We start from the raw sequence: 27,980 nt of genomic DNA, 5'->3' as shown, positions 1-27,980 counted from the left end.
AGAGCACTAGCCTTGAGCAAAAAGCTCAGGGTAACCCCCAGGCCCCAAGTTAAAGCTCCAGGACCAGCGCAGAAAATAAATAAAACAATAATAACAAAAGTTTGTTTTTCTTATTCTGTTTAGAAAGAAATGCTCACCAATAGAGAATATTGACATGAAAAGATTTTTATGCATGGTTCTCACAAATTCTTTGTGCAAGTTTCAGCTGCATTAGTTTGGTGGAAGAATGCATGTATATATGTGTGAATGAACAGAATTGATGAATGAAATATATGCTTGAAGCAAAGGTTGTCATTACTGGTCACAAAAAGAGGACTTGAATAGTGCTGGGGAATAGTAATCATTCTTAGCATCCAATTGTTCATTTTAATGCATTCATAGACATCATCAACATATGCATCTCCAAGTCACAGAAGTTCACATCAAATTATAAATTTCAAGATTCAATTTGAAAAATACTAGATGCTATGGGAACCAAGAAAAAGTGATTACTTGTGATTCAGAAGTCAGGGAAGGCTTCCCTTAACAACTTAAAGGGGGGAAAATGACATTGTTGGACAGGGAGGAAAGGGACTCGTGAAGGACAGAGATGGGACATCATTAATATCAAAATTCCCTGAAAAAAAAAAGCTCATCTACACTGAAAAGGAGTTTCTCCTATGGAAAAATAGTCATGCAATGGCCTTCCTCTTAGTTTTCCAAATGGCACTTTGCATTCCAGTTTGCACACAATGGGTACTCAAACATTTGTTTAATGAAAGAATAAATGAATCCAAGGAAATAAACACTGCCAAATCTCATCAGTATTTATATTAAGAATTTTTAAGAAATGACATTGAAATTGTCCAAAAAGAAGTGTACTCATTATCTGACTTATCTAACTGTAACCCCTCTGTATACACCTTTATAATAACAATAAAAATAAAACAAAAAGGAAGAGTGACATTGTGTCATCTATGTGGCATATGGTCATCAGAGTAGGGCCTGAAATACAAGAAAGATCATGTGTGGAGATCTTACTACATGCCTCTCTTGCAAAGAGCTCAGAAACACCAGCAAAAAAGCACATACCTGCCGGAGGCATTCAGAGGAAGACCAGTTAACTTGTCATACCCTTGAGGACCATAATCCCAAAGAACTTTTTCAGCTGCTATGAAGTAGCGCCTCTGTTGACCATTCATCTTGGGGCGAGGAATATCACTTTTGCAGTTACCAACATTGTATTGCCCTAACATTCCAGCTGTAACACAAGCCAAGAATAAATGACACTCAGGAAAATACTGAAGAGCACTTAAAACTTTTATACAGAAAATTAGACTACATGTTAAGTTAAAAATGAAGAATAATAGTGAGGAGAAGAGATTTTGTAACATATATGACAAAAGATGCATATGTGAATCACTAGGGAGGTGGCTCAATGGTAAGTGTTTGCATGTGGCCATGAATTTGATCCTCAATATCACTGGAAGGGCGGAAGGAACGTATGAGGGGCAGCGACAGTGGTTTTACTACTCTGCATATATGAAAGTAAAATAATAAAACCCATTAAATTTATAAAAGCATCAAAGAGTAATAAAGGAGGTCAATTTGATCAAAGTCCATTTTATGCATCATGGTAATACCACAATGAAGCACTTTTGTACAACTAATATATGCTAAGTAAAAAACTAAAACTAAAGAAGAAAAACACACTTTGATAGACATTTATGTTCAAAGACATAAATGAATGTTTTATAAAAGAAGACACATCAGTCAAAGCAAATAAAAAGAGTTCAAGAAAACAAAGGACTAATAATTATCAGTGTTGACATTCAAGCGGAAGGAGGGGTGAGCTCACACATGATGGCTGGGGGAATAACTACTTCTAAAAACATAATTTAGCAATGTGTGACCATAGAGGTTTTTTCTAAAAAAATAAACTTTGATCCATGAATTCCAAATCAAGAAGTTTTCCTAAGGAAACATTCAGAGAAAAGTGAAAATGTACTATGAACTGTTTCTAATAGCCAAAAAGAAGGAGTAAAATGTAAGTGTTAAGCACTGGGGTATTGGTTAAATAAAGTACAGTCTCCCTATGACAATCATTTTCATTAACATGAAAATATTCTTCTGATGTGTTAATAAGTAGAAAGAGCAAAGGACAGAGAACTAGTAGCAGACTGATTTTATTCTTTAAATCATGCACACTGTCACATAAGGGTATGGAAAATAGGGTGCATACTCATCAAAACGCAATGCTAGTATCTCCATATGTGGTTACAGATTATATTTACTAAATTCCATAATATTTCTTTCCTAGGGGTATGGAAAATTTAGGCAATACTGGATATCAGTGAATGGATAAACATCAATTTACATTTACAACTACTGGCCAAACTCAGAAATACTATTCATCTCAAATGGTTTTCTTGATTTTAAGTCTAGATTTGGAGTGCTTAGGTCACGAATTTTCTTCTTAGATTTAACCCTGGTTGGGGACTGGGGACTCATGCCTGTAATCCTAATTACTTAGGAAGCTAAGACCTAGAGGGTTGCAGCTCTAATATTGGTAATAATTAATTAATTAAAAATTAGAACTTTATCTTGTTCAACTTTGTCTTCCCTGGTAGGTATTAACTGATTAACTTTTAAGTTGAATTTAATTTAAATGGAATAACTAATACTAAGATTTGTTATACAAAGTTGACAGGAACAAAACCATATTATCAAAGCATCCCTGAATATCCCTGCATATCAAATTTAGATGTTAATCAGATTATTATTAAAGTGAACATTCAATCTCACTGACACTTTTTCCCTTTCTGCTTGCATCATCTTAGGCCAAGTCCTTTATATCCCATAGCTCGAATGCTTCTAGTACTTCTTAACTAGCATCCAGTGGCCTTCTGGGCAAATATGTTATATTAACCTTTCCAAGACTATAGTGTGTTACTAGTGTGCCTAAGAATTCAGGACTCAAAACTGCCTTCCACACATAGCTCTGCCTCCTTCACTTGGTCATGAACACCATTCCACCAATACAAATGGCAGCTTCAGAGAAGTTTCCAAGGAGGAATCATGGAGAGTTAAAAACTTAAGGGCTCCGTCTGCCTCCTCAGGCTTCTCTCTCATTATTTCTCTAGCATGAACCTATCTTTTGGTCCAGATAAATAAGGATTTATTCCGTGTTGTCTTAAGGAACCAGAACCATGTCATTCGGCAGGCAGTTAACAAATGCCTTTTGTAGGCAAGAGGACTGTTCATTATCAATGGGTTTTGTCTTGATTTAAGGAAGAACATTCCAATAGAGCAGTCTAGAGATGACATAAGCTGATACAATCACTTAACAGAGATATTCAAAAGAAATTCAAAAATTGGCTGGAGATTTGATCCTGATTATCTAGAAAGTCTTTTTCAGTGCTAAAATTTTACTTAATCTTTCCAGTCATGGGAAGAAACATATACTTTTCTCAGTTTTAAGGAAGGTTTGCTTTCTTTCCTTCTTCCTCTATTCACTTCCTACCCACATTTCAAGATTTGGTTTAGGAGCAATCTCCTGAGGAAGTCCCTGGGTTGTTCTGGAATAGTGAGTACAGCATCCACAAAATCTGGCCTCACATTTTACTCATTTTGTAAACGTCAAACTGTGCCTTGCTGCTAGACTATAAGTCCTTTTGAAAGTCTCATCCATTTTTTTCAATCATCTCCTTGTTCACAGAGACATGATTAATAAATGACTGAGAGCAGTATTTTAATTAAAAGAATGCAGTATGCTTTTATGTATTTAATATTTAAGTAACTATAATACATATAAGAATCCACCTATCAGAAAGCATTGGGCAAGCAGCAGTGACTATGTAGTTTTGTCGCACCGTTCTGTGCACATAGCATGGCCTTTGTCCTTTTTTACCTTGTAGGTGGTCGCTGACTTGGCATGTTATCATCCATTTCCCAGGATTTTCAACTATCATTTCTGTTGTCAGGAAGGTGGCTGGGAACAGGTTGACAACATCTGTCCGATGCCCTCTGCTGATGAAGGTGTTACCATAAAAGTAGATGGAATGGATGTCTATCTCATTCCCCATTCCAAACAAGTGCCAGGACACAGATTCACCAACACACATGTCAGGTTCAGGGAAATTTCCAAAGAGGAATCCATTGAGGGCTGAAAATAGAAATGCACTAGTGGAAAAGACTCCCGTACAAAGGCAAACAAGACCAACACATCATTGGTTGTAATGCTTTATGGAGAAATTCTGGCCCTTAATACTTATGTATTATTATCTCACAAAGGAATGGAAAGTTTTGTCTATTTTAAGGAAAAGAAATCAACACAAGTGAAGATCAAGCACACACTTGTAATCCCCCACTCCGGAGACAGAAGCAGGAGGACTCCAGCCTTAGCTATATAGTGAGGAACTGCTTCAGAAATTTTTTAAAAAGAAAAAGAAAAAGCCTGAACAAAACAAAGAAGAGGAAGAGGCAGAAGAAGAAATCAGTATACATTGTACACAGTCTTAGCGCTACAGTGAGCAGTCATGTGTAAGAAGGTGTATTAAGGTATAGACTGAGCTGATGCACTTCCAGAGTGACTCAATCACCTTCTATTCAAATCCTTCATTTGTTTTGTATATCTACCATACCACCCACATCACACTTCCTTCCTGCTCCCTTGAGCTGGAAACATGTCTTGCTCATGTCATCAGGATCCAGCAGAAACTCTGACAGGTAGCATCTACTTAATTAGGTAACACAAGCATGCAACAGGGTGAAAAGTAAAGGAGTTGATTTAAGGATACTTATGAGACATATTTTTATTTTGTTACTTTAAAAAGCAGGGAGGTCCAGGGGGCTAGTAGCTTATGCCTGTAATCCTAGCTGCTCAGAAAGCTCAGATTTGATGACTGAGGTTTGAAGCCAGCCGAAGCAGAGAAATCCATGAGACCCTTATTTCCAATTAAACATTTAAAAGCCAAGAGTGGAGCTGTGACACAAGTAGTAGAGTACTGGTCTTGAGAGAAAAAGTTAAGGGACAGCATGTAGACCCTGAGTGCAAGCCTCAGTACGTGCGTGTACACACACACACACACACACACACACACACACAGAGCTGTCATCTAAATGGCAGCCACAACTTTACCAAGACTTGATTAAATTCCAACTAAGCTTTTTAAAGCTATTGCTACTAAGATAATAATGATGTAGGCAGCACAATCAATCTAAGCCATTTTGGTAGAGTTGAATAAATTGAGCAATAGGTTTGTGTTGATTAACTAGGGTTTTTTTCCCCCTTGTAGTTGGCAAGTTCTCATTTGCCAGTCTCAAAGAAGGAGTGATTGCCTGCAAACACTTACTTATGCACACATGCTGTCTTTCCTTAAAATGCAGTGTAATGCTCAACAAGAAATGTACTTATTACCTTACTCATGTAACTGTAACGCCTCTGTATAGCATCTTTACAATAAAATTAAAATTAAAAAAACTGTTCACAGTAATTTTTATTAAATGAGGCAAGAGGAGAATCTACAACTCCTCTCCTTCTTTATGGGATTCTATGGCAACACAGAGGCTGCCTCAGGGCGATTCTAAGAAACAGGATTTCACAATGAATGAAGATAGGTGTTTACATTAAAGATTTCCTTTATGTCCTCTAAAGTTCTCTAGCCAAACAGTAGAAAGAGACAGCTTAGTCCTCACATCCTAAAAATGCTGCAGTAAGCCACCATTGTGAAGAACAATCACAGGTAAGCTTTCTGTCTGAACTACAAGGATAACTATAAATAGTTTGAACAAAAATATTCAAACAAATACTAAGGTCTGGTGTACATTGGTTGCTCAATAAAACTTGGCTAAAAGAAGATAGCATTACAAATTCACAAGTGCCCCTTTAATCCTTATGCATAGCATAGTTCTTAAAAGTTGGCAGCCACTCACAAAATAGTTGCTGAATAAGGCAAGAGGTACAAAACAATTATTAGGTGATAGTGACTCCATCCTCTTTTATGTCAATCTAATCCCATTAAGTCTCTGGGATTACTTTACTCATCAAGTCTTTGCTGATTATGACACTGATCCTTCCATTTCTGTACCACAACCATGTCCATCATACTCAATTTAGCTTGTGTCTATTGTGTTGCAGGTTGTTTAGGCTCCAACATGTATTATACCTTATTCATATTACTTCAAACCACTGTCATCACTATTTATATATCTTGCAAAACAAGGCTTAGCATACCTTCCTGAAGTATCCCATAGTTTAGGAGACACTAGTACATTTGAGAGCATAAGAGACAGTCACTGCAAGGTCCACTCCAGGAGGGATGGGCAGACTCTTCCTTCCTCTTGGCTAATCTCCACCCAGTACCTGCATTACCTAAGTAACTGGCACACCTGGAGGCAATCCCCTCCCCCTCCTCTGAGGTCACATCCTGGACCACCTCCTCCTCCCATTGGACTGTGGGAGGGTCCAAGGCTCCAAGGTCATATTCGAATCTGGTGCAGGCCCTGGCCTAGATAAATCCTGGGGGGGTAGGAGGGCTCGCCCCTTTTAGGCCATGTGCATATCCACCATGCACGGTGGGCACACTGTTTGGAAATAAAATAAACCTCTCTTTCTTGCCTGAATGCCACGTGTTGTTCTCATCCACTGGCTACCTACTTAAATTTACCTTATACTCACCATGCATTTTATTGCTTCTCTGGAAAACAGCATCCTTCTTGTCAACAGAATCAGGGTCTGTGCAGAAATGTCTTATATTTTCATCAAGGTACCAGCTTTGATTCTCATCCACAAGAGTGAACATTATAACAAATTCTCGATCCACATCAGTCCTTGTGCCTGAGTACCTGTTCAGCATACCTACAGGATGAGTTCAGAGGGCAGATTAAAACAAAAGTTCAAGGTGAAATAAATTAAAATGAGCTTTCCTTCTTACCAATGGTGTTTGGTTGATCTGAAGTTTGTCAAAGGGCTAAACATAGTTGGATAATCTACAATCCCCTCAAAGAACAACAGAAAAGTCATAAAAAATAAATATTCACAACTGTAGCCTAGGAAAGCTAGCTGTCCTTTAGGTAGGTAGATTTTACTGACAATATAGACACATTAAGTCAGTTAACAAGAAGTTAAATAGCAAACATTACCTATGTGTAATAATGAAGCAGAAGTTGTCTCAGGTCATTTGATGAAAATTTTCACGCTTATGGAATGTTATTTTATAAATATGAATCAGATTCATTTCAGAATGCTCCTAGGATTCTTAAGCAGAATATAAAATATTTCCCTGTGCTATGATGTTAGACCATACTTCCGTGCTACAGCAATTTCCAGTATGTTAAAGAAAGTTTAAAGGAAGAGGCACAGTCTGTGTGGAACAAGGAAAGTAAGCCAAACTGGACCGGAATCTTATTTACTTGCTACACATGAGTTACCTGGGAAGAGGCTTTTGGGAGTGGGGATGCACCTTACCTTCTTTACATACTAGCAGAGGTCCAATGAGCCCAGAGCAGATGTCCTTGGGAGCGTCAATGTGAGAATGGTATACCCAAGTCAGGCAGTTGGCATCTGCAGGAGCAGGTGCATATTCTTCTCTCACTGGCCACACATAGGTATAGTTCTTGCCAGGAGGAACCATGTCATCATCCTTGTTCCTTCCAGATGTTCCATCTGGGTACAGGGCTCCTTCAGAGAAAAAACAAGGTATCATTAAAAGGCCAGAGTCTTTTAAATATCAGTGAAATTAAGTATGTTTGCTATGGGGCTTGAGGCAAAGTTAATACAATTTTTTTATTTTTCATGGTATTGATCCTGGGGCTTGAATTCGGGGCCTGGGTATTGCCCCTGAGCCTTAATTTTGCTTAAGGTTAGTGCTCTACCACTTGAGTTACCATCCACTTGTAGCTCTTTGATGGTTCATTGGAGAGAAGAGTCTCATGGACTTTCCTGCCCTGGCTGGCTTTGAATCACAATCCTCAGACCTCATCCTCCTGAGTAGCTAGGATAATAGGCATGACCCACTAGTGCCCAGCAAACATTTTTGTAGAAAAATTGTAGAAGACAAGTGACCAATATGTGCACATTATAATTATAAGAAGCATCATCATGGAGGTGGGATAAGATGGTTTCCAAAGGACTGGGAAGAATTAGATTGTTACTGAAATGAAGGTAGGAGAATGAATGACAGAGAAAGATGGACACAATCCAGGACTATGTACCATTCATTCCCCCATGCATTTGCCACTCATTCATTCAACAGCATGACTTGGGTATAGACCACATGCTAATGAATGTAAAAGCATTAGAAATTCAGCTTCAAATGTGATAGTCAGTGCCTGTATAACCGAGGCAAAGATATGACCAAAAATTTGAGTATTACCTTCTAAACAAATCCTTTCATAAAAGCATAATTTGAAGTTTTGAGGACACCAGTAAAACGAACAAACCAAAAGCCAGTTAAGCCCCTACTATACAAGTATAGTAGATACTTTGTGTGTTTTATCACATTTATTCTCTAAAGCCACCCCATAAGGAAGGTATTGACCATTTGTAGATATGTTAACATTGCTAGCATGTGATTGAGCCACATTTGAATTTTTTATGCCTGACTTCCCATCAAAATTATTGATGAGTGTATGGACCATTGTTATACTTGTTTATTCACTTTCATATAGCAACTGTCAGTGCTTTTTACATTCTGAAAATAATGTGAGTAATTTTCTACATCAAGCTCATAAACTACATAATACCTGAAGTCAGTGACACTTATAGAAATAACATTAGCCAAAACCTATATGAAGGCAGCAGGGAATAAATTAGTTTAATCCCTCTGATTAATGCAAGTCTGAATTTCTGGTTACATTTAGATTAAATATTTTTAGATATAGGTTTAGCATACATTAAGTTAATATATACAAACATTAAGTTAATATAAGGTTATATAGTTTCTCTGTCCATAAAATGAAACTCATCAATTCATCGATAGGACTTTTTGCTAATATTAAGAGAATGTTTTTGAGAAAACCTTTATATATACATTTTTACCATTATAATAAATTATATGTTCAATGCTTTTGAAAACAATTTTCAAAAGATACAAAAAACTTTTTCAAATAATTTTCACATGGTCTTTTGATAGGTGAGAATATTTTGACAAAACAATTTTTACTCCAAGTTAAGCTAATGTAATTTGCTACTTTGTATCTTGATAAATAATCTAACTTGATAGAGGAATAAATACAGCCTCCTTCCTTCTGTGCACAGTATCTCCCCCTGCCTAATGTCACAGTCACACAGTACCACATCAGCCACATACACACAATTCCTGCTTTTCTCTTTATCCTAGATAGCATCTCTGAACTTTTCACAGATATCTATCTAATTGACATTTACACTTGTAAATATCAAAGGATCTCAAATGTAACCTTTTGTAAGAGCAAAACTTACTTCTGCCAAGTTTGATCCTCAGCCACTGTCTGCTGACCCAGAGAAAGCTACTACCAGTATATTCAATGCTACAAATCAGAAATAAAGCCGATATTCTTATCTTCTTCCTCTTTCTCCCTTCCAGTTTCCAAATAGCTAGAATCTGCTTCGCCTCAAATTCATCCAATTCTGTCCATTTCTAACATCCAAACTCTCAATCAAACAGCCAGCATCTCTCAAGTGGGCTTCTGCAGTAGCCTTCCAGCTGGTTTCCCTGCATCTCTGCCTTTGATCCATCTTCCAAACTATGGCAAAAGTTAATCTTTTCAAATCTCAAATCTGATTATATTATCCTCTGCTTGAAACCATGCCATGGCTTCTCAGCAGTGCTCAGAGGAAGCAATCAGAGAAAATAAAAAACCACCAAACTTTAGATCATAAAGGAAACAATGTAATAAGACTGATGTGCAACTCAAAAACCAGAAGTGGAGTTGTGGCTCAAATGATAGAGCGCTAGCCTTGAGAACAAAGAGGCCCCGAGTTCAAGCCTGACCAACCCCCCGACCCGAAAAAAATGAACAAACAAAAAAAGACCCTGATGTGGAAGTCCAGTGGATACAAGTAAACAACACAGCTGCCCATAAAGGACACCTGGTAGAAAAAGAGAAGCTGACTGAAGGGAAACACACATGACGGGCTCCTAAGACAATGGCCTCATATTCAAAATACACCTAAGGCTCAAAAAAGTAATTCCCCCTTCCAAAATAAAGCCTTAAACAAACAACAACCCAGTTAACAAATGGGCTAATGACTTAAAGAGAAACTTCTCAGAAGTAAGACTGGCCAATAGACACATGAAATGTTCAACATCTCTGGCCATAAAAGAAATGCAAACCAAAACTACATTCAGATTCCACCTCACCCCAATTAGAATGTCCATTATCAAGAAAACTAATAATAATAGATGCTGGTGGGGATGTGGCCAAAAAGGAATGCTACTACACTGTTGGTGGGAATGTAAACTTGTTTAATCACTCTGGAAAGCAGTATGGAGACTCCTCAAATGACTGAAAATAGAGCTTCTCTAGGACCCAGCAATTCCACTCCTGGGCATTTACCCAAAAGACCACAAGCAATGCCATACTAACGCTACCAACACAACCACATTTATTGCAGCATTATTTACCATGGTCAAGATAATGGAATCAACCCAGATGCCCCTCAGTGAATGAATGGGTCAAGAAAGTGTGGTAGAAACACACAATGGAAATCTATTCATCCCTCAGAAAGAATGATATTGTATCATTCATACGGACATAGAAAGACTTGGAAAAAATTATATTAAGTAAGCCAGACCCAAAGAAACATAGGTTGCATGGTTTCCCTCATTTATTGTAACTAGAAAGTGCCTATAAATCGATAAGTAAACACACTGGATAGTAAAAGACAAAAAACAATGCACTTAAACATGATGAATTAAACAGGGCTCTAGACATTCACACAGTGAGACTGAAGGAGGATATTCTTAAGAGAGGATCACAAATGCTCAATAGTTATGGGCATATGATCATATAAAATGTTTACTGAAATAAACTCCAAGAATTGGAAACAAGGGTTTTTGTTATTTTGCTTTTTGTTTGCTTTTTTTTCTCCTTTGTTGCTGTTTTTATTGTTGTTGTTGCTGTTTTTTATTTCTCTACCTTTTGTTTGTATGTAAGTCTACCCATTTGGGGGAGGGTAAGTGGGGTCACAGACATGGTGGTACAAAGGGTGAACAAATGCAACAGTGACACTCACTAGACACTATGTTGAAAATTAAGTGTACACCTTGTTGGAGAGGGGAATCAGGAAGGCTAATTTGGGAAAAAAAAAAAAAAAAACAAGGGAAAAGGTGACACTGTTTAAAAAGAAATGTACTCATTACCTGATTTATGTAACTGTAATCCCTCTGTATATCACATTTAAAATAAGAATAAAAATATATTTTAAAAAATTAGTCAGAAAAGACAAAGATCACTTCACACTAATAAAGGAATTATCCATCAAGAGAACATAAGAATTGTTCTCGTTCATGCTCCAAAATGCACCCAACTTCATTAAACAAACACTGGACTTAAAAGCACAGCTAAACTCCAACACAATGATAGTGACAGACTTCAGTACCTCATTCCCATCACTGGACATGTTGTCTAGACAAAAAATCAGCAATTGGACTTAACAAGCATCTACAGACAATTCCATGTAACAGTTGAATAATACATATTCTCGGCAGTCTATAGAACTTTCTACAACATAGATCACATTTTAAGAGATAAAGCATGTCTCAGTAAACATAAGAAAATTGAAATTACTCCTTGTATTTTATTTGACCACAATGGGATAAAACTGGAATTCAACAACAGAAGAAATCACAATATATACTCAACTCATAGAGACTGAAAAACAGTTTGTTAAATAATGAGTGGGTTATAGTAGAAATAAGAGGGATACCCAAAAGTTCTTTGGAGTTAATGGAAATGAAAATATACCTTATCAGAATCTTTAGACAAATGTTTAGTTATGAGCACCTATATATAAGGAGATCTCAAATTCATAATATAATGATGCACCTCCAGCTCCAAGAAAAACAAAAACAAGCCAAATCCAAAACTGGTAGACAGAAAGAAGTAATACAGAATAGTACAAAAGCTGGGCACCAGTGGTTCATGCCTGTAATTTTAGCTACTCTGAATAAGATATAAAGGATCATGTTTCATCAGCTGGGGCAAAAAAAAATTTATCAAACTATTTCCAAAATGATGAGCAAAATGTGGGGCTACTGGTATGGCTCCAGTGGTAGAGACCTAAAATAATGACAATCATTTTGATGATAATGATGACTGGGAATGGTAATGGGACATGAATGTAAAAGGGGGCCATCTGGGAGGGGACCAGTGGGATCATTGCCGGGAAAGGAACGGAAACTGATAGGAATAAAGGATCTTACACACACACACACACACACACACACACACACACACACACACACACACACATACACACACACAGCATACTGAAACTCAAAACTGCCATTTGAGGCAGGTGCCAGTGGCTCACTCCTATAGTCCTAGTTACTCAGGAGACTTAAATCTGAGGATTGAGGCTTGAAGCTAGCCAGACAAAAAAATCTGAGACTCTAATCATCAATTAGCCACTAGGAAAAAAAAGTCCAAAAGTGGAGCTTTGACTCAAATGGTAGAGCTCCAGCCTTGATCAAAAAAACTCAGGGGAGGCTGGGAAGGTGGCTCAGTGGTAGAGCGCTTGCCTTGTATGCTAGAGGCCCTGGGTTCGATTCCTCAGCACCACATAAGCAAAAAGAAAAAAGCCGGAAGTGGCGCTGTGGCTCAAGTGGTAGAGCGCTAGCCTTGAGCTGAAGAGCTGAGGGACAGTGCCCAGGCCCAGAGTTCAGGCCCCACGACCGGATCCCCCCCCCAAAAAAAAAACTCAGGGGAAAAACAAACAAACAAACAAACAAAAAACTCAGGGACAAGGTATCGGGCCCTAAATTTGAGACCCAGCACAGAAAAAGTTGAACAAAGGGTGAACAAATACAACAGCGATACTCACTACATACTATGTTGAAAATGATGTAAACATTTTGTGTGTGTGGACAGGGGTGAAAAACTGGGAGAGAATGAGGGAAAGGGAGACATTGTTCGAAAGAAATGTACTCATTAACTGACTAACTGTAATCCCTCTGTATGTCACCTCTTCAATAGCAATAAAATATATTTGTAAATGGGATTTTCAAATTTGCAAAAACAATTACATTTTATACATAATGCACACATATTTTTCCATATGCAGCAGCCAAATATTAAAATCTTGGGCTGGGAAAGTGGCTCAGTGGAAGAGCGCTTGCCTTGCATGCCTGAAGCCCTGGGTTTGATTCCTCAGCATCACATAAGAAAAAAGAAAAAAGCCGGAAGTGGTGCTGTGGCTCAAGTGGTAGAGCGCTAGCCTTGAGCTGAAGAGCTGAGGGACAGCGCCCAAGCCCAGAGTTCAGGCCCCATAACCGGACCCAAAAAATAAACAAATAAAATCTTTAAGAAGCTTTAAAATTAATAAATAAATATAAACCCTAGGACTTGTGCACACATGCACATGTGCACACCTGAAAATTGAAAATTTCAGAGAAGATATGAGTATATGGTAAAGAGAGTGAATTTGTACAAAGTATACTATGCATATGCGTGAAAATATCTCAGTAGGAAAATGAATAAAAGATATGTTTTAAATAATGAGAAAAAAAATCAAATGGTCACCAAAATGAAGGTAGTAAAAGACAACCAAAAGAACAAAAAGAAGGTATAAAGAAGGTAATTATCCAAAAAATATATATCTGAACAATCCATAAATACATTAAGTTGGTCTAAAAGTCACAATCAAAATGATATTGTTAAAGTAAAGCAGAAAGCATGAATCAACTTTGCTTTGGATTTTAGATCCTACTTTCAATAACCAACAAAACAACCAGACAGAAAATCAGCAAGGAAGTACAGGACTTGAACAGCACTACAGAACAATACTACCAAAAGTGGTACTATGGCTCAAGTGGTAGTGCGCTCCCCTTGAGTTGAAGAGCTGAGGGACAGCATCCAGGCCCAGAGTTCAAGCCCAGGACCAACAAGAACAAAAAACAAAACAAAACAAAAAACTAGGGCCAGAACAATACTACCTAATTGACTTATACACCATTCCAACCAACAGCCTCAGAATATACCATCTTCACAAAAGCATGTCGGACATCTTCCAATATAGACCACATGGTAAGCATGAAATAAGTCTAAATAAATTTACTAGAATTGATATATTCAGATATGTTCTCCAACATGATGGAATAAAATTGGATATCACCTACAGAAAGAAATCTTTTTGTTGTTGTTGTTGTTGTTGTCACTGTTGTTGGTTGTGGGACCTGAACTCTGGGCCTGGGCACTGTCCCTCAGCTCTTCAGCTCAAGGCTAGCACTCTACCACTTGAGCCACAGCGCCATTTCTGGCTTTTTCTGCTTTTATGTGGTGCTGAGGAATAGAACCCAGGACCTGGTGCATGCAAGGCAAGCGCTCTACCACTGAGCCACCCTCCCAGCCCCCAGAAAGAAATATTGAAAATCAATAAAATATTTGGAAATAAAAGAGTACATCTCTAAATAACCCCTGGGTTATTTAGAAATCACAAGGGAAATTGTAAAATATTTGGGGCTAAATTAAAATGAACCTAAAACATGTCAAAATTTATGATACACAGGTAAAATTTAGATATTCAACCTACAATAGAAGTGAAAAGTCTTTCAATGATCTAAACTTTTATATTAAGAGACTAGACAACAGGAGAACTCTAAATGCATGGTAGCAAAATAGATAAAGTGGCAGAGATAGGAGCAAAATGAATTTAGAATATTAAAAATGTAAAACAGATATAAACAAAAAGTCTGCTTCATAAAAATTAATAAAATTTAATAAATATTATCTGAACTGTGCAAGAAAATGAAAGAATGCACAAACTGCCAAAATCAGAAAGAGAGGGCTTACCTAGCAAATGAAGATACAATTGCTTATAAGGGAATATTATAAACAAAGTAGTGTCGAAATATTAGACAAGAGATAAAAGTGATAAACCCCTAGACACATGTATACTCTCTGTGTGTGTGTGTGTGTGTGTGTGTGTGTGTGTGTGTGTGTGTGTGTGTGTGTGTGTGCTTGTCCTAAGGCTTGAACTCAGTGCCTGAGTACAGACCTTGGGCTTTTTGCTCAAGGTTAGAACTCTACCACTTGAGCCACAGCTTCACTTTTGGCTTTTTGGTGGCTAATTGGAGAAAAGAGTCTGATGGACTTTTCTACCTGCGCTAGCTCCATCCTCAGATCTCAGCCTCCTGAGTAGTTAGGATAACAGTCATGAGCCACCCATGCCCGTGACACATGACCCATGTGCCCATGACACATGTATTTTTAAAATGCCTATTTGAAAAAGTGCAGTGGAAAAATAAGTATATGAAGAAGTATACTGGCTTTGAACTGACCCAAAAAGAAGTGAAAAACTGTAATCGATGTCAAAAAAAAAACCTTATTTAGTAATTTAAAATTTCCCTGTGAAGAAAATAAGTTCTATCAATTATTAAAGAAGAAATATGCTAATTGTTTATTAAAAATATTTCAGAAAACAGAAGGATCAAGCTTAAAAAGCTAAAACCTACAGGACAGGAGAAAATCTTTGTTAACTATATATCAGACAAGGACTAAAAAAAGAATATACCAGGAGTTTAAAAAACTAAATCCTGGCTGGGAAGGTGGCTCAGTGGTAGAGTGCTTGCCTTGCATGCATGAGGCCCTGGGTTCGATTCCTCAGTACCACATAAGCAAACAGAAAAAAGCCAGAAGTGGCACTGTGGCTCAAGTGGTAGAGTGCTAACCTTGAGCTGAAGAGCTGAGGGACAGAGCCCAGGCCCAGAGTTCAGGCCCCATGACCAGACCCCCCCGCCCCCAAAAAAACCATAAATAATTAAATCCTGTAAAAATCAATAACCCAATGAATAAATGAGTAAATGAGTTAGATAGAAACTTCTCAGAAGAAGTAGTACAAATGGCCAATAAATGAAGAAATGTTCAATATCCCTGGCCATAAAAGAAATGCAAATCAAAACAACACAAGATTCCCTCTCACGCCATTCAGAATGGGCCATCACCAAGAATATGAACAACAAATGTTGGCAAGGATACTGGGGGAAAGGAACTCTCATATACTTCTGGTGGGAATGTAAATTAATGTACTGACTATGAAAGTCAGTGTGGAGGTTTCTCAAAAGTTAAAAATAGCTGGGCACTGGTGGCTCATGCCTGTAATCCTAGCTACTCAGAGGCTGAGATTTGAGGATCATGGTTTGAAGCCAGCCAGGTAAAAAAGTCTATGAGGCTCTTATCTCCAATTAACCACCAAAAACTTTGGAAGTGGAGCTGTGGCTCAAGTGGTAGAGTGCTAGCCTTGAGCAAAAACCTCAGGACAGCTCGAGGATAAGTTAAGCCCTAAACTCAAGCCCCAGGATTAGCACACACACACACACACACACACACACACACACACACAGGAATGTAAATCAGGATACAATTGTGGTATCTGGACATATCTGTTCATTGCAGCATTGTTCACAATAGCCAAGCTATGGAAACAGCCCAAATGTCCTACAACCAATTAATATATCAAGAAAAAGTGGTGCATATATGCAGTGGAATTTTATTCAGCTATCAAAAAGAATGCAATTATGTCATATGTAAGATGGATCTGGATAACTTCAAGCCAGATTCACAGGATAAGAATTACGTGTTTTCTCTCATATCTAAGTATTATTAGACCAAAATATAAACATATATGTAAACACATGCAGGATCATATGCATACATGTATGATCAAAATGACTGAAGTATGGTACACACAGAAGTAGAATTCCATGGTATACCACCTTTGAACAATTAGCAGGTAGTTTAATAAAAAAAAATTAGGAAACTGAAGCATATTTTGAGTTAGAAGTGAGGGTTAATGGGAGATGGTGGATGAATAGAAAGAGGAAAAGTGTGGAAGTGCAGTAATAATATTCAATATAGATAGATGAACATAGAATGAGGAAATGAGTGGGAAAGGAGAGGAAGGAAGAAGAATGATAGAAGCAGTGATCGAGATGCATTGTATACATAAATGGCATGTTAAATTGAAGCTTCCTTGTACAATTATTTAAAGATAATGATAATAATAAAAGAAAAAAGAAGACGTCCTAATTCATTCTATGGGACAATATATCATATCTTTGCCTTCCTCCTGAAGTGTAAATGATACTTTCAAAATAACTATATTTTTAAAAGCATAAAAAATAAAAATTTTAAATTTTATTTTATTGTAAGATGCTGTACAGAGGGGTTATAGTTACAAGAATAAGGCAATGAGTACATTTCTTGTCAAGCATTGTTACCCCCTCCTTTGTTGTTCTCCCACTATCCCTTTCCTTCCCATCTTCCTCACTCCTCCCTCCTCCCCTGAATTTGTAAAGTTCATTTCCCATATACTGTCATGTGGGTATCATTGTTGCGGTGGATCATCCTGTGTCCTTATTTCAGCATTTTGTTATTCCCCTTCCCCTCCCCAAATTAGACAAATGAATATACAAGATACAGGGTGCCAAAATCAAGTACAATGACAGCAGAGGATATACCATAGAGGGAAGAACATACAAAGGAAACAAAAAATAACATATTACATTGAAAACAGCAACAACAAGGAAAGACCTCTTGTGTTCATATCTTGGGGTTCATTTCACTTAGCATCATCTTATATGGTCATATGTACATAGCTGTTGAGCTTTAAAAAAAGCATAAAATTTTATCTCTTATAAACTTTCCAAAATTATCTTATTAATGTAATCTTATAGTGGTATTTCCATACTATCTATATATAATATATAAAACATAATATATAATATATATAATATGTTGTGATTATACTCACTGCCTCTATTACTTTCTCCCAATACCCTTTTGAAACTTGCTTTAAAAAATCTTAAATAGGGCTGGGAAGGTGGCTCAGTGGTAGAGCACTTGCCTTGCATGCATGAGGTCCTGGATTCAATTCCTCAGCACCATATAAGCAAAAAGAAAAAAGCCAGAAGTGGCGCTGTGGCTCAAGTGGTAGCCTTGAGCTGAAGAGCTGAGGGACAGTGCCCAGGCCCAGAGTTCAGGCCCCATGACCAGACCCCCCCAAAAAATTTAAATGCATATGTTGAATGAAAACTCTCTTGTACAACTATGTTAAAAATTTTAAAATAAAAATGTCTTAAACTTTTTATTTTAAGTGGGTTTTGTCCTAGTCATATGTAGAGACAATATACTTTGATCATATTTCCTTCTACCCTCTTTTTTCCTCTTCTACCTTCCTGTTCTTATCTCCAAAATAGTCCCCTTTTTACAAACCTTCAAATTTGCCTAGCATACTATCTTATGGTCATTCTCAACAATTAAAAATGACCATGCCTGGGCTACCCTGTGGTAAAGGAAATGTGTCAAGAACAAAGGGCATTCCCCCCCCAATTCAAGCTCATCCTCAGAGTTTTCTCCTCCTGTTGCTTACACAGACCTGGCAGGAACAGCTACCAGTCAAGTTTGGGTGCCAGGGAACCTTCAATAACAGTAGCTCCTCCTTGATGCTACGATGAGTTGCATCAGAGTTAATGGGACTGTGTCTGACACATTCCCCAGGTGCAGCCACCAAGCAGGTGTAGCATCATTCAACTCATTCCACCCAATCACAAGCAAGAATACAAGGGATGTTACCGATTTGGACCTGAAGCGTTTCCCTAATAGTAAACAAACAGTTGTACCCAGAGTAGTGCTGTTGAGAGGTTATAGAACCTTTGAAGATGGGGACCTTCAGGTCACAGAGGATGCGCTCTGGATGGGGCCAGTAGGCACCAGCTTCTTCCTGCTCTTTTGGCTTCCTAGTCACAAGAGGAACAGTTTTGTTCTGCCATATGCTTTCCACTGTAATGTTCTTCCTCACTACAGGCCTCAAAACAATGGGGTCCATAGATGACAGATTCCAAAACTGTGAGCCAAAGTACACCTTTTCCTTTATAATATAGTTGGTTTCTCTTGAATAATTGTTAGTATGGTGGCAGGCCAACTAACAGTGCAAGGATTTTTACATGACTTTTTGCATTAGAGAGAAATCTAAAAAAACAACCCTACTAAAACTCGTGAGAAAGACAAAGGTGCTTCTAGAAGGGGAAGAGCCACAGGCTGCAACTGGTGGCAGGAGCAAGATGTTTAGTCAGTGCACTTCCATGACACCACGGAGTGGCACAAAAGGAAACCAGTGTGCTCTGGGAATGGCATGGTGGGCACATGCCAAGGGATCCCAGCCCCGTCTCTGTAACAACATGAAGAAGAGCAAGAACAGAGAAAGTGGGAAAGAAGAAGGAAGAGAAAGAAGAGACAGACTAGGAGAGCCAAGGCAAGAAAACAAATGAATATGTGTAACGGTGGTGTTTTAGGACCCCTTAAGTGGAACTGACCTACAACCCTCACAACAGAGAATTGGTATTTACCTTCCGAATCCTTGTTGTAGAAAACACCATGTGGATGCAAGGAGTAAGGCCGGGAAGCAAAGTTCTTTAAATGAATGACAATCACATCACCCACTTCAGCCCGCAGGATTGGGCCCAGGAATCCAAGCCAAGGGGGTTTGGGGATCTCGGTTGAATAGGTCCCATCGGTGAAGTGTCTGTAAACAGCCTTTTTGTAGATGCCACCTATTCGGTTGGGCCCTCTTTCGAGAAATAATGTTGCAAGTCTAAAAGTAAAAAGGAAAATATTTTATCACTGAGATTACAAGAGAAACTCTAATAGCTTACTTGAAATATATACTTGCATTATAATTTCTCATTTGGTGTTCACCATGACATGTAATCTCTGTAGTGCCACTAACAATATATATGTCCTGCAGGTCCCAGGGCTTGAACTCAGGGCCTGAGCTTTGTCCTTGAGCTTCTGGGGTAACACTTTTTTTTTCTTTTTGGTAGCACCCTATCATTTGAGCCACAGTTCCACTTTCAGCTTTTTGGTAGTTCATTCGAGATGAACTTTTCTGTCCAGGCTGGCTTTGAACTTCAATCCTTAGATCTCAGCCTCTTGCCTAGGATTATAGGCACGAACCACCAGTGCCCGGGCTCATTTTGGGCTTTTGACAAACTACAAAGAACAATAGCATCCACAGCCCCCACAAAAACAAAAGCAAAAGATTCTGAAGTCACAGTCTTGGTTTTCCCCTTCTTTTCAACTTGGTCCGCTGGGGGGAAAACGGCCTCTTCCTCATTGCTCTCCAATGCACCCGTGGCTCCTTCCCTAGAAGCCCATGCCCCGCCCAGGTAACTGGAGCACAGTGGGAGGAACCACATGGCAGTCTCCTTTGGGGTGGACCTTACACACCTTCCTTCTTTTTTCATGAAATCCACTCTTTTTTTTAATATTATTTATTGTAAAGATACTGTACAGAAGGGTTACAGTTACATGAGTAAGGTAATGAGTACATTTCCTATCACACATTGTTACCTCCTCCTTTGATTTTCCCCTACCATCCCTTCCCTACCCACCTACCCAACTCCTCCCTCCCCATCCCAAAATTGTAAAGTTCATTTTCAACATAGTGTCTTGTACATCTCATTGTTACAATAGGTCAACCTATATCCTTGTTTCAGCATTTGTTATTTGTCTTTCCCTTCCCCCATGGTATAGCCCCTGTTGTCACTGTATTTGATACTGGTGCCCTGCATCTTGTATATACAGATTCTACTCTTGCAAGAGGAAATAGGCATTCCTAGGATTCTAGCTTTGATAATTTAAAAATGAGAAAATAAGCATGCTAATCACAAACTCCATCTATTGAATTACAACACTCATTCTACTCTGAAAAAGTGTAGTGCAAGTCAACTATTTTTGTGTTTGTTGGTAGCTCTACAAATGTTACATGAAATTTTAGCTCAGCTCTTCACTCTTATTGATTCTCCTAACATGGAATCCACTCTTAATATGCACTTGCTACCAGAACCTTGCTAGGTGCTGTGTAAAAGACGCAAAAAGAGCTTTAATCTAATCATGGAAAATTAAGCCATATGTGCTTGACAGTTGAGGGATACAGGCTCAACTTTCCTAGAATTATAGTTGTTCAAAAAAGGAAAATGTGGCTGTGAACAGGTGTAAGAAAACACCCCATGACAAAAACAGGAATTAAGAAGCAGGCTTGTAGAAGAAAGTAGTGTCGGGGTGCTGTAGGGCAGAGGCAGCCGAGAAAAGCCACTTCCTTATGTACCACCCGTCCCAATCATACACCACCTATCCCGATCATTCTTTGGGGGCACTAGCCTGAAACTGCTCAAACTTGCAAAACTAGTTACAGTGCTAAAAGTTCCTGCCCGGCCATATAAACTCTGCTACAACCAGACTGCGGGACCTCTCTGATCCTGACCAGGGAGTTCTCCCAGGAGTGTACCCCAATAAACTTTTCTTTCTTCACCTTTACCTCCTCCTGTGTGTTCTTTCCTCACCTAAAATCTTACAAGGAGGACAGTAGAAAAGGACAAAGAGTGAAGGGGAAGACATGCAGTTAGCAGGGTGGGGAGGAGGGCATGGGCTGGACACTGGTTTGAGAAGTAGAAAGGTGGTATGCAAAAATGCCTGGACTAGATGGATAATGACGATTGTAATTCCAGGTTGAAGAATTTAGAATTTCTATTGGAAGCACTGAAGTGTCCTTGGGGCTGAGCACCAGTGGTTCACACCTGGAATCCTAGCTACTGAGAATGATGGTTCAAAGCCAACCCAGTAGATAAATCCAAGAGACTCTTATCTCCAATTAGCCAGCAAGAAACCAGGAGTAAAAGTGTGGCTCAAGTGGTCAAGAGCCAGAAAAGCCAAGCAACAGTGCAAGGCCCTGATTTCAAGCCTCAGTACTAGCACAGGAAAAGAAAAGAACAGAAAAAGGGTAGTAAAGGAAAGGGAGGAAAAGGAAATGAAAAGACAGGACTCAGACTTTTCATAAAATGGGTGAATGATAATTGGTGTTTAAGGACCTTTCTTATGGCAGTGGTGTGCGAATTTTAGAGTCAGATAAAGGGAAAAGGCAAAGATGAGAGGTAAAAGGGGAGAAGATTGCAGCCAAAGGAAAAGGAAAAGCAGGATTCTGGGATTGAAGTGAGTGGGTGCACTCTGGCCCTCAGGACCAAAGGGAAGATTTGGTGTGTGGAAACAGAATTTGGAAGGCTGCGGAAAAAAAGCTGCACTTTACCATACCAGCTTTTGGGAACATGAAGCCTGCTTCTGTACTCAGAGCCTGTGCTTAGTGCAGGGCTCCAACCAACATCTACTGAGCAAAAATGGAATGACTGCTGTGAAAGCCGCTATTTGGTATAGCTGTAAATTCCCAGGGAGTGAGCAGCAGAGGCCCAGTCTGGAACAATGCTGCGAATGCACACACATTCTACAGTCATTCTACACATGCTATTCTTGTCAAGCCCTGTACTCAGTGCTAAGAACTCATAAAGGGAATTTAATTTGGAAAAGAGAATTGTGAGAATGCAGATGATGTTCTGGGACATCTAATCTGGAGTGTAGGACAGATCAGGAAAGGCTGCTTCATGCAATCAATGCTTCCATGTGCTTCCAAAAAGCAAAGAAGAGTTATCCAAGGAAGAAAAAAGGAAATGCCAATGTGGTGAACATTCTGGTAATGCAACACTCATGTTCCATTTGGTCTAAGAGCACCCTTCCCCATTCTCATCCTGTAGGCTTTGGTTGGAGTTTCAGCTCCCGATCTGGTGACTCAGCCTAACCTATGAGCATATAAGCTCCCATAACACAGATGCTGTCAAGGGAAGACTCATGGTCCAGATCAACTGATAGCATTCATCCCTACTCTAGACCATTGTGATTAGATCCAGGACAGCCATGGAGTAACTCAGGGGCTAGATCTGAGGGAATCTGGAGGCCTGTGAAGAATGTCATAGTGCACTTGCCCAGGTCTGCCTGAGAGCTGTCAGCTTCTCTGTTTGCTTGAAGCTTACTATCTACTTATTTTTACCTCTAATCAAATGCAGTTGCTTCTATCATCTTGAACATTCCTGTTCATTTTCCATTCCCATTTTGTTTTTGCTTTTTAGATAAAGCCTTGTTTTGTTACCCAGACTGGTCTCAAATTTACAATCTTGTGTCAGCCTCTCAAATGCTCAAATGACAAACATGCACCACTATACCTGGCCTTCCTTCCTCTCGCTCTCCTTCCTTCCTTCCTTCCTTCCTTTCTTCCTCCTTCCTTCCTTCCTTCCTTCCTTCCCTGCTTCCTTTCTTCCTTCCTTCCTTCCTTCCTTCCATTCTAGTACTGGGACTTGAATTCAGGTCCTGAGCACTATCTCTTAGCTTTTATCTCTCAAAGCTGACACTCTACCTCTTGAGCCACAGCTCCACTTCTGGCTTTAAAAAAAAAAAATCTTTCTTTTTATTGTCAAGGTGATGTTCAGAGAGTTACAGTTGCATAAGTAAGGTAATAAGTACATTTCTTGTCAAACTTGTTACCCCTTCCCTCATTTTCCCTCCCCCCAACCCCACCCCAAGTTGTACAGGTCATTTCTAACATATTATCTTGTGAATATCACTGTTTCATTGTTTTTGTGTGTGTGTGTGTGTGAAGATAAGAGTCTCAATGGCTTTCCTGCCCAGGCTGGCCTCAAAACTCAACTTTCCAATCTCAGCCTCCTGAGTAGCTAGAATTCTCCTCATTTTTTATAGGATCTATTCTACTTTATACTTTATTTACTTTTAAGAACTCAATTATTCATCAAATTCACTTAAAATGAATTTGTGACCAGAGAGTGTTTTTCTCTATGAAAGAACAGAAGAAGAAAAGAAAATAGCCTTTAAACCCTTTCTGTATATTTTTCTTTTCTTTCTGAAGTCTTTACAACAAAAACTAGTTTATTCTTTCCTAAAGGATCTGACAGTGATTTTGTCTGTTGCTTCCTTGTGACAGTACAAAGAACGGGCTTTGTGCTCTTGCTTGAATTCAGGGATTTGTGCTCTTGCTTGATTTTTACACTCCAGGCTGGCACTCTACCACTTACACCATACCTCCACTTCTGGCTTTCTTCTGGTTACTTGGATGCAAAAATGTATCAGATTTGTCTTCTCAGGCATGTTTAGAACTGCAATCTCATTCCCCCGAGGAGCTATGATTACATGTGTGAGTCACTGGCACCCGACAGTCTAGTGTCTTTAATTGAGTGTGCTAGAATGAACAATGCAGTCAGTTCTGCTCTTTGCAGGCTCACAATGAATATGAGGATGGTTCTATGAGGACCAGTTGGATGTAGAAGTTCCTAAATGATTTGTTCTATGATATGGCAGCCTAAAGAGTTACGTGCTTACTCCAGTCTCCCAGGTTCCTCCAGAGTGTCTGGTACCAATTTTTGCCACCTCATCCCCCTCAGCATGGGTACAATCATCACATTTGACTTGGCTTTCTGAGTCAGAATCCTAGACTAATGGCCCTGATTCAGCCACCCTTGTCTGACACTGACAGATGGGGGTGTAAATCCAGAGACTTCTTAACTCAACCTCACCACATTTCTTTTCTGCCCAAAGACAGAATCAGGGATGGTTCTGTGCACCCTCTGGGGTAGACATAGCCCTTCAACCAAATGAACTCAATAGCTATTTGTGACTGTGTCTCTGTAATAGAGAAAGCTCTTAATAAAGATGCATGACTACTCTGGAAAGAAATTAGTATGGAATCTTGGCTCTGCAGTAGGCTTTGTTGATAAGAAAAAAACATAGTATGACTCACAAACCCTCCTAGTGGACCATGTGTGCACCCACCATAGGGTAAGCCTGTAGACTATCTGACTTTCAAGAACAGATTAGAGTCCATAGCATGTATTGTTCTGGCCTAAATGTTTAGGACACAAAAATCAACAAGATACAGTTCCTGAATATGTTTATGGGCAAGAAGAAGAGATTAATATTGGTATCTATACTGTTGGTATCTATACTGAAGAGAATGATGAGAGTCCTATGAACAGAACAAATGCTCTGGGAATTTAGGATTCAATAAAAGGCACCGGACACTCCATGTGGCAGGAATAGCTTGAGCAAGGTGCCAAGGTGAGAGGATTAGCAGTTAGAAATGAACAAAAAAAAAAAGCTTTATATAGCCAGGAAACTTGATGAGAGTGAAACTGTAGAGAAATTTGGATGCTGGCTGAAGACATTCAGGTACAATGATATTTCAATTAAAAGTCTCTTCAATTAAAAGTTTCTTGATCAAGGAAATTAGACCATATATGTGTTTAAGGAATACAATTTGGGTGGATTCTCTTACTTCTTTTTATCATATCTACTTATATGATTTTTTTCTATTTACTTTTGCTCATTGGATTAAGCCCTTCCTATGTTTATACATCTGGATACTGACTGAGTCATTACACCCATGCACCTGACCAAGACTTCATTTAATTTCATGTTTGATTTGGTGGTTTTTATTCCTTGCTATCTGAACTCAACTAAACCTCACATTCTCCATTACCCATGCAACATCAGCCATACCTAATTTTGATCTTTTTTAAAGCCAATTTGGTAAATCTCCTCATCGCCCTTATTCAATGTCATATTCTCAATTCCTGTCCTATCAAATCTAATCATTGCCCTAGCCTTTATTGCCACAGCAAGTCTGATATCCTCAGTATTAACAAATACATAATCTTCATTAAGATTGGGGAGAGCACCATAGATACAAAGTCAAAGATATTTTAGGGGCCTCATCTTCATTTACTAGAAGAGACTGTCAAATGTTAAGTGTGCCCATGAGTCAGAAACAAGCCTCAGAACTTCCTACTGCACAGTCCTCGGCAGTCCCAGTTATGAAGGATGGCTTTGTCCACCTATCAGGCATCCCAGGACATGGAAGAGGTCACCATGTCAAGGAGCTAAGAGTCCATCCTGCAATGGAACAGGAGATGAGAATCCTCCCAGATTCCAGAAGAATCACTTAGGCAGATGGAAACAAGAACACCTGAATTAAGGTGGGAGAAGAATCCAGAGGATCAACCAAAATAGTAGAGGTCCTCTGAAGAAACCTGTCCCAGCTTCATTTCTGGCCTCATTTTCTTTCTCTTTGCCCCCATTTCTAGGTCTTCATCTTTTTTTCTGTTCTTGAAACACATGCTTTTAGCATTCTAACACTTCCATACATTCTTTTTCTCGTGTCTCAATATCTTTTTGATTCTCTACCTTCTAAGAACTCTTCCTCATCAGTTGAAACTCTCTCTTCTTTCCTTCTCACTACACCACATGCATACATGCTTCACATACATTTGAAACAGTACTTTACAAGTTATGCTTTAAGGTAAGATACATACATCTCTAGTTTGTGAGTTTATTGAACATAAAGCTTCTTCAAATATTTTTCTTCTCGCTAATGCCTAGCCTCGTTTCTTATTGCCTACTATCCTCATGCAAATTATCTCTGAAAGAGAGTTGGTGCTAAATGGTTTTGTAGTCTAAAACAAAAGAATGAGTTTTTCTCCCAGACTGACAAGCTAAAGCTGGATAGTTTTGCAGACTTTATTGCAGTAAAACCTGTGTTGCCTTGCTTGAATATTGTCTAGACCCATAGTAACAAACATGTTTTATCTTATGCCCTAAATCAGATCATCGGTAGTGATTGCTTAGTAAAGGGGTCAGAGTTGAGATCAGTCAGATGGAAGAATGATATAATCCACACCAGTTGTCTATAGTAGCAATGGGGCTTGAGGCACACATGATGGTAGTTGCTCTTCATACTCTGTGTGGATGGCCACGGTGCTCTTGGCAATATGGTGGTCAAGGTCTTTAGGTGTGACCCTCTCTACAGCTGATATACCTCACTACTGGAAGAACACACACACTGGGCTATTTTTTCATAGTGGTAACAACTAAAAAATAATCTACTCACGTTCATTTACTAAGTCCCTCTTGTAACCAAACTACACCAGGCATTATCTAATGATAATGGATAATGGATCAGCACATCACTGATCATTATCCAATGGCTCCTGGCTCCAGGATATACTTCATAGCCATCAGAAAAGAACCAGTGAATGATGATAGGAGTTTGCATATGATTTGGAATTTTCTTTTTCATTTTAAATTTAAAAATATATTTAAGTAGTTGTACAAAGGAGGTGCCACATAACAAAGCAGCTTATGAATACAATATATCTTGATCAGGGTTGCTTCCTTCAATATTCTCATCCCCCTTTGACCTTCCTCATCTCTTACTTTTCTTAATTTTGTGGTTAAAAAAAGAGAAATGAACCAGTGGATATGTCTCAGAATGAAACACACAAAGAAGTTTCTCATAAGTCATCTTTGCTCATAAATCTACCTTTGCTAGTTATACCTTCCAAAAACTATTGGCTTCTTTCCAAGAACTTGCTGACACGTAGAGTTTACAACCACCTTGATGTAAATCCTTTGTAATTTATAAACTAGGGCTTACAAAGTAGTGAAATTAAAAAGGAAAGCACTTAAACAGAGCATAGCAAGATTTTAAAATCAAGCTAAAAGGCCATTCTTTCCTGTCTCTAACCAGCTCCCTCTTTCTTTTTTTTAATCTTTTAATTCATTTCTTTAATTCTTTTAGTAAAAATAAACAAAAACAAACAATTGCAGGCTTCCCCAAATTAACATTCTCTTCATAAAGAACCACAATTTTGGAATAATAATGTAACTTCACTGTCTTAATGGGAAGAGCTTTGACTGGCTTCTCAGTCATCATCTGATGGGATGCAACCCTTGTTGAAAGACGGGTCCACATGGCCTCTGCTGGTTCCTGCCCCACTCAGTTGCAGAGATCAAAGAGCTGTCATCAGATCCCTGACGTACCCAGTTGGTCTTGAGCCATCTGAACGAACCTAGGCATGAGATTGAACATTCAATTCTCATGACCAGCTCCCTCTTTCTAACCAGCCAGATTC

General features: G+C 38.8%; 1 protein-coding gene across 1 annotated transcript in view; it reads right to left on the bottom strand.

Moving 5' to 3' along the window:
- Hephl1 (hephaestin like 1) overlaps positions 1-27,980 on the bottom strand; it is an 83,900-nt gene that overhangs the window by 42,884 nt on the left and 13,036 nt on the right. The window contains exons 2-6 of the mRNA XM_042685242.1: positions 19,527-19,771; positions 7,448-7,660; positions 6,659-6,838; positions 3,890-4,144; positions 1,072-1,240 (exon numbers count right to left, since the gene is read on the bottom strand). Of these exons, the coding sequence (XP_042541176.1) occupies positions 1,072-1,240; positions 3,890-4,144; positions 6,659-6,838; positions 7,448-7,660; positions 19,527-19,771 (1,062 nt within the window). The remainder of the gene's footprint in view (positions 1-1,071; positions 1,241-3,889; positions 4,145-6,658; positions 6,839-7,447; positions 7,661-19,526; positions 19,772-27,980) is intronic.

The sequence above is a fragment of the Dipodomys spectabilis genome, unplaced genomic scaffold (genome assembly GCF_019054845.1).
Source record: "Dipodomys spectabilis isolate Male_0828 unplaced genomic scaffold, ASM1905484v1 ptg000094l, whole genome shotgun sequence".
NCBI lineage: Eukaryota > Metazoa > Chordata > Mammalia > Rodentia > Heteromyidae > Dipodomys > Dipodomys spectabilis.
The sequence above is the reverse complement of the archived record's forward strand: the minus strand, read 5'-3'. Positions and strand labels throughout refer to the sequence as shown.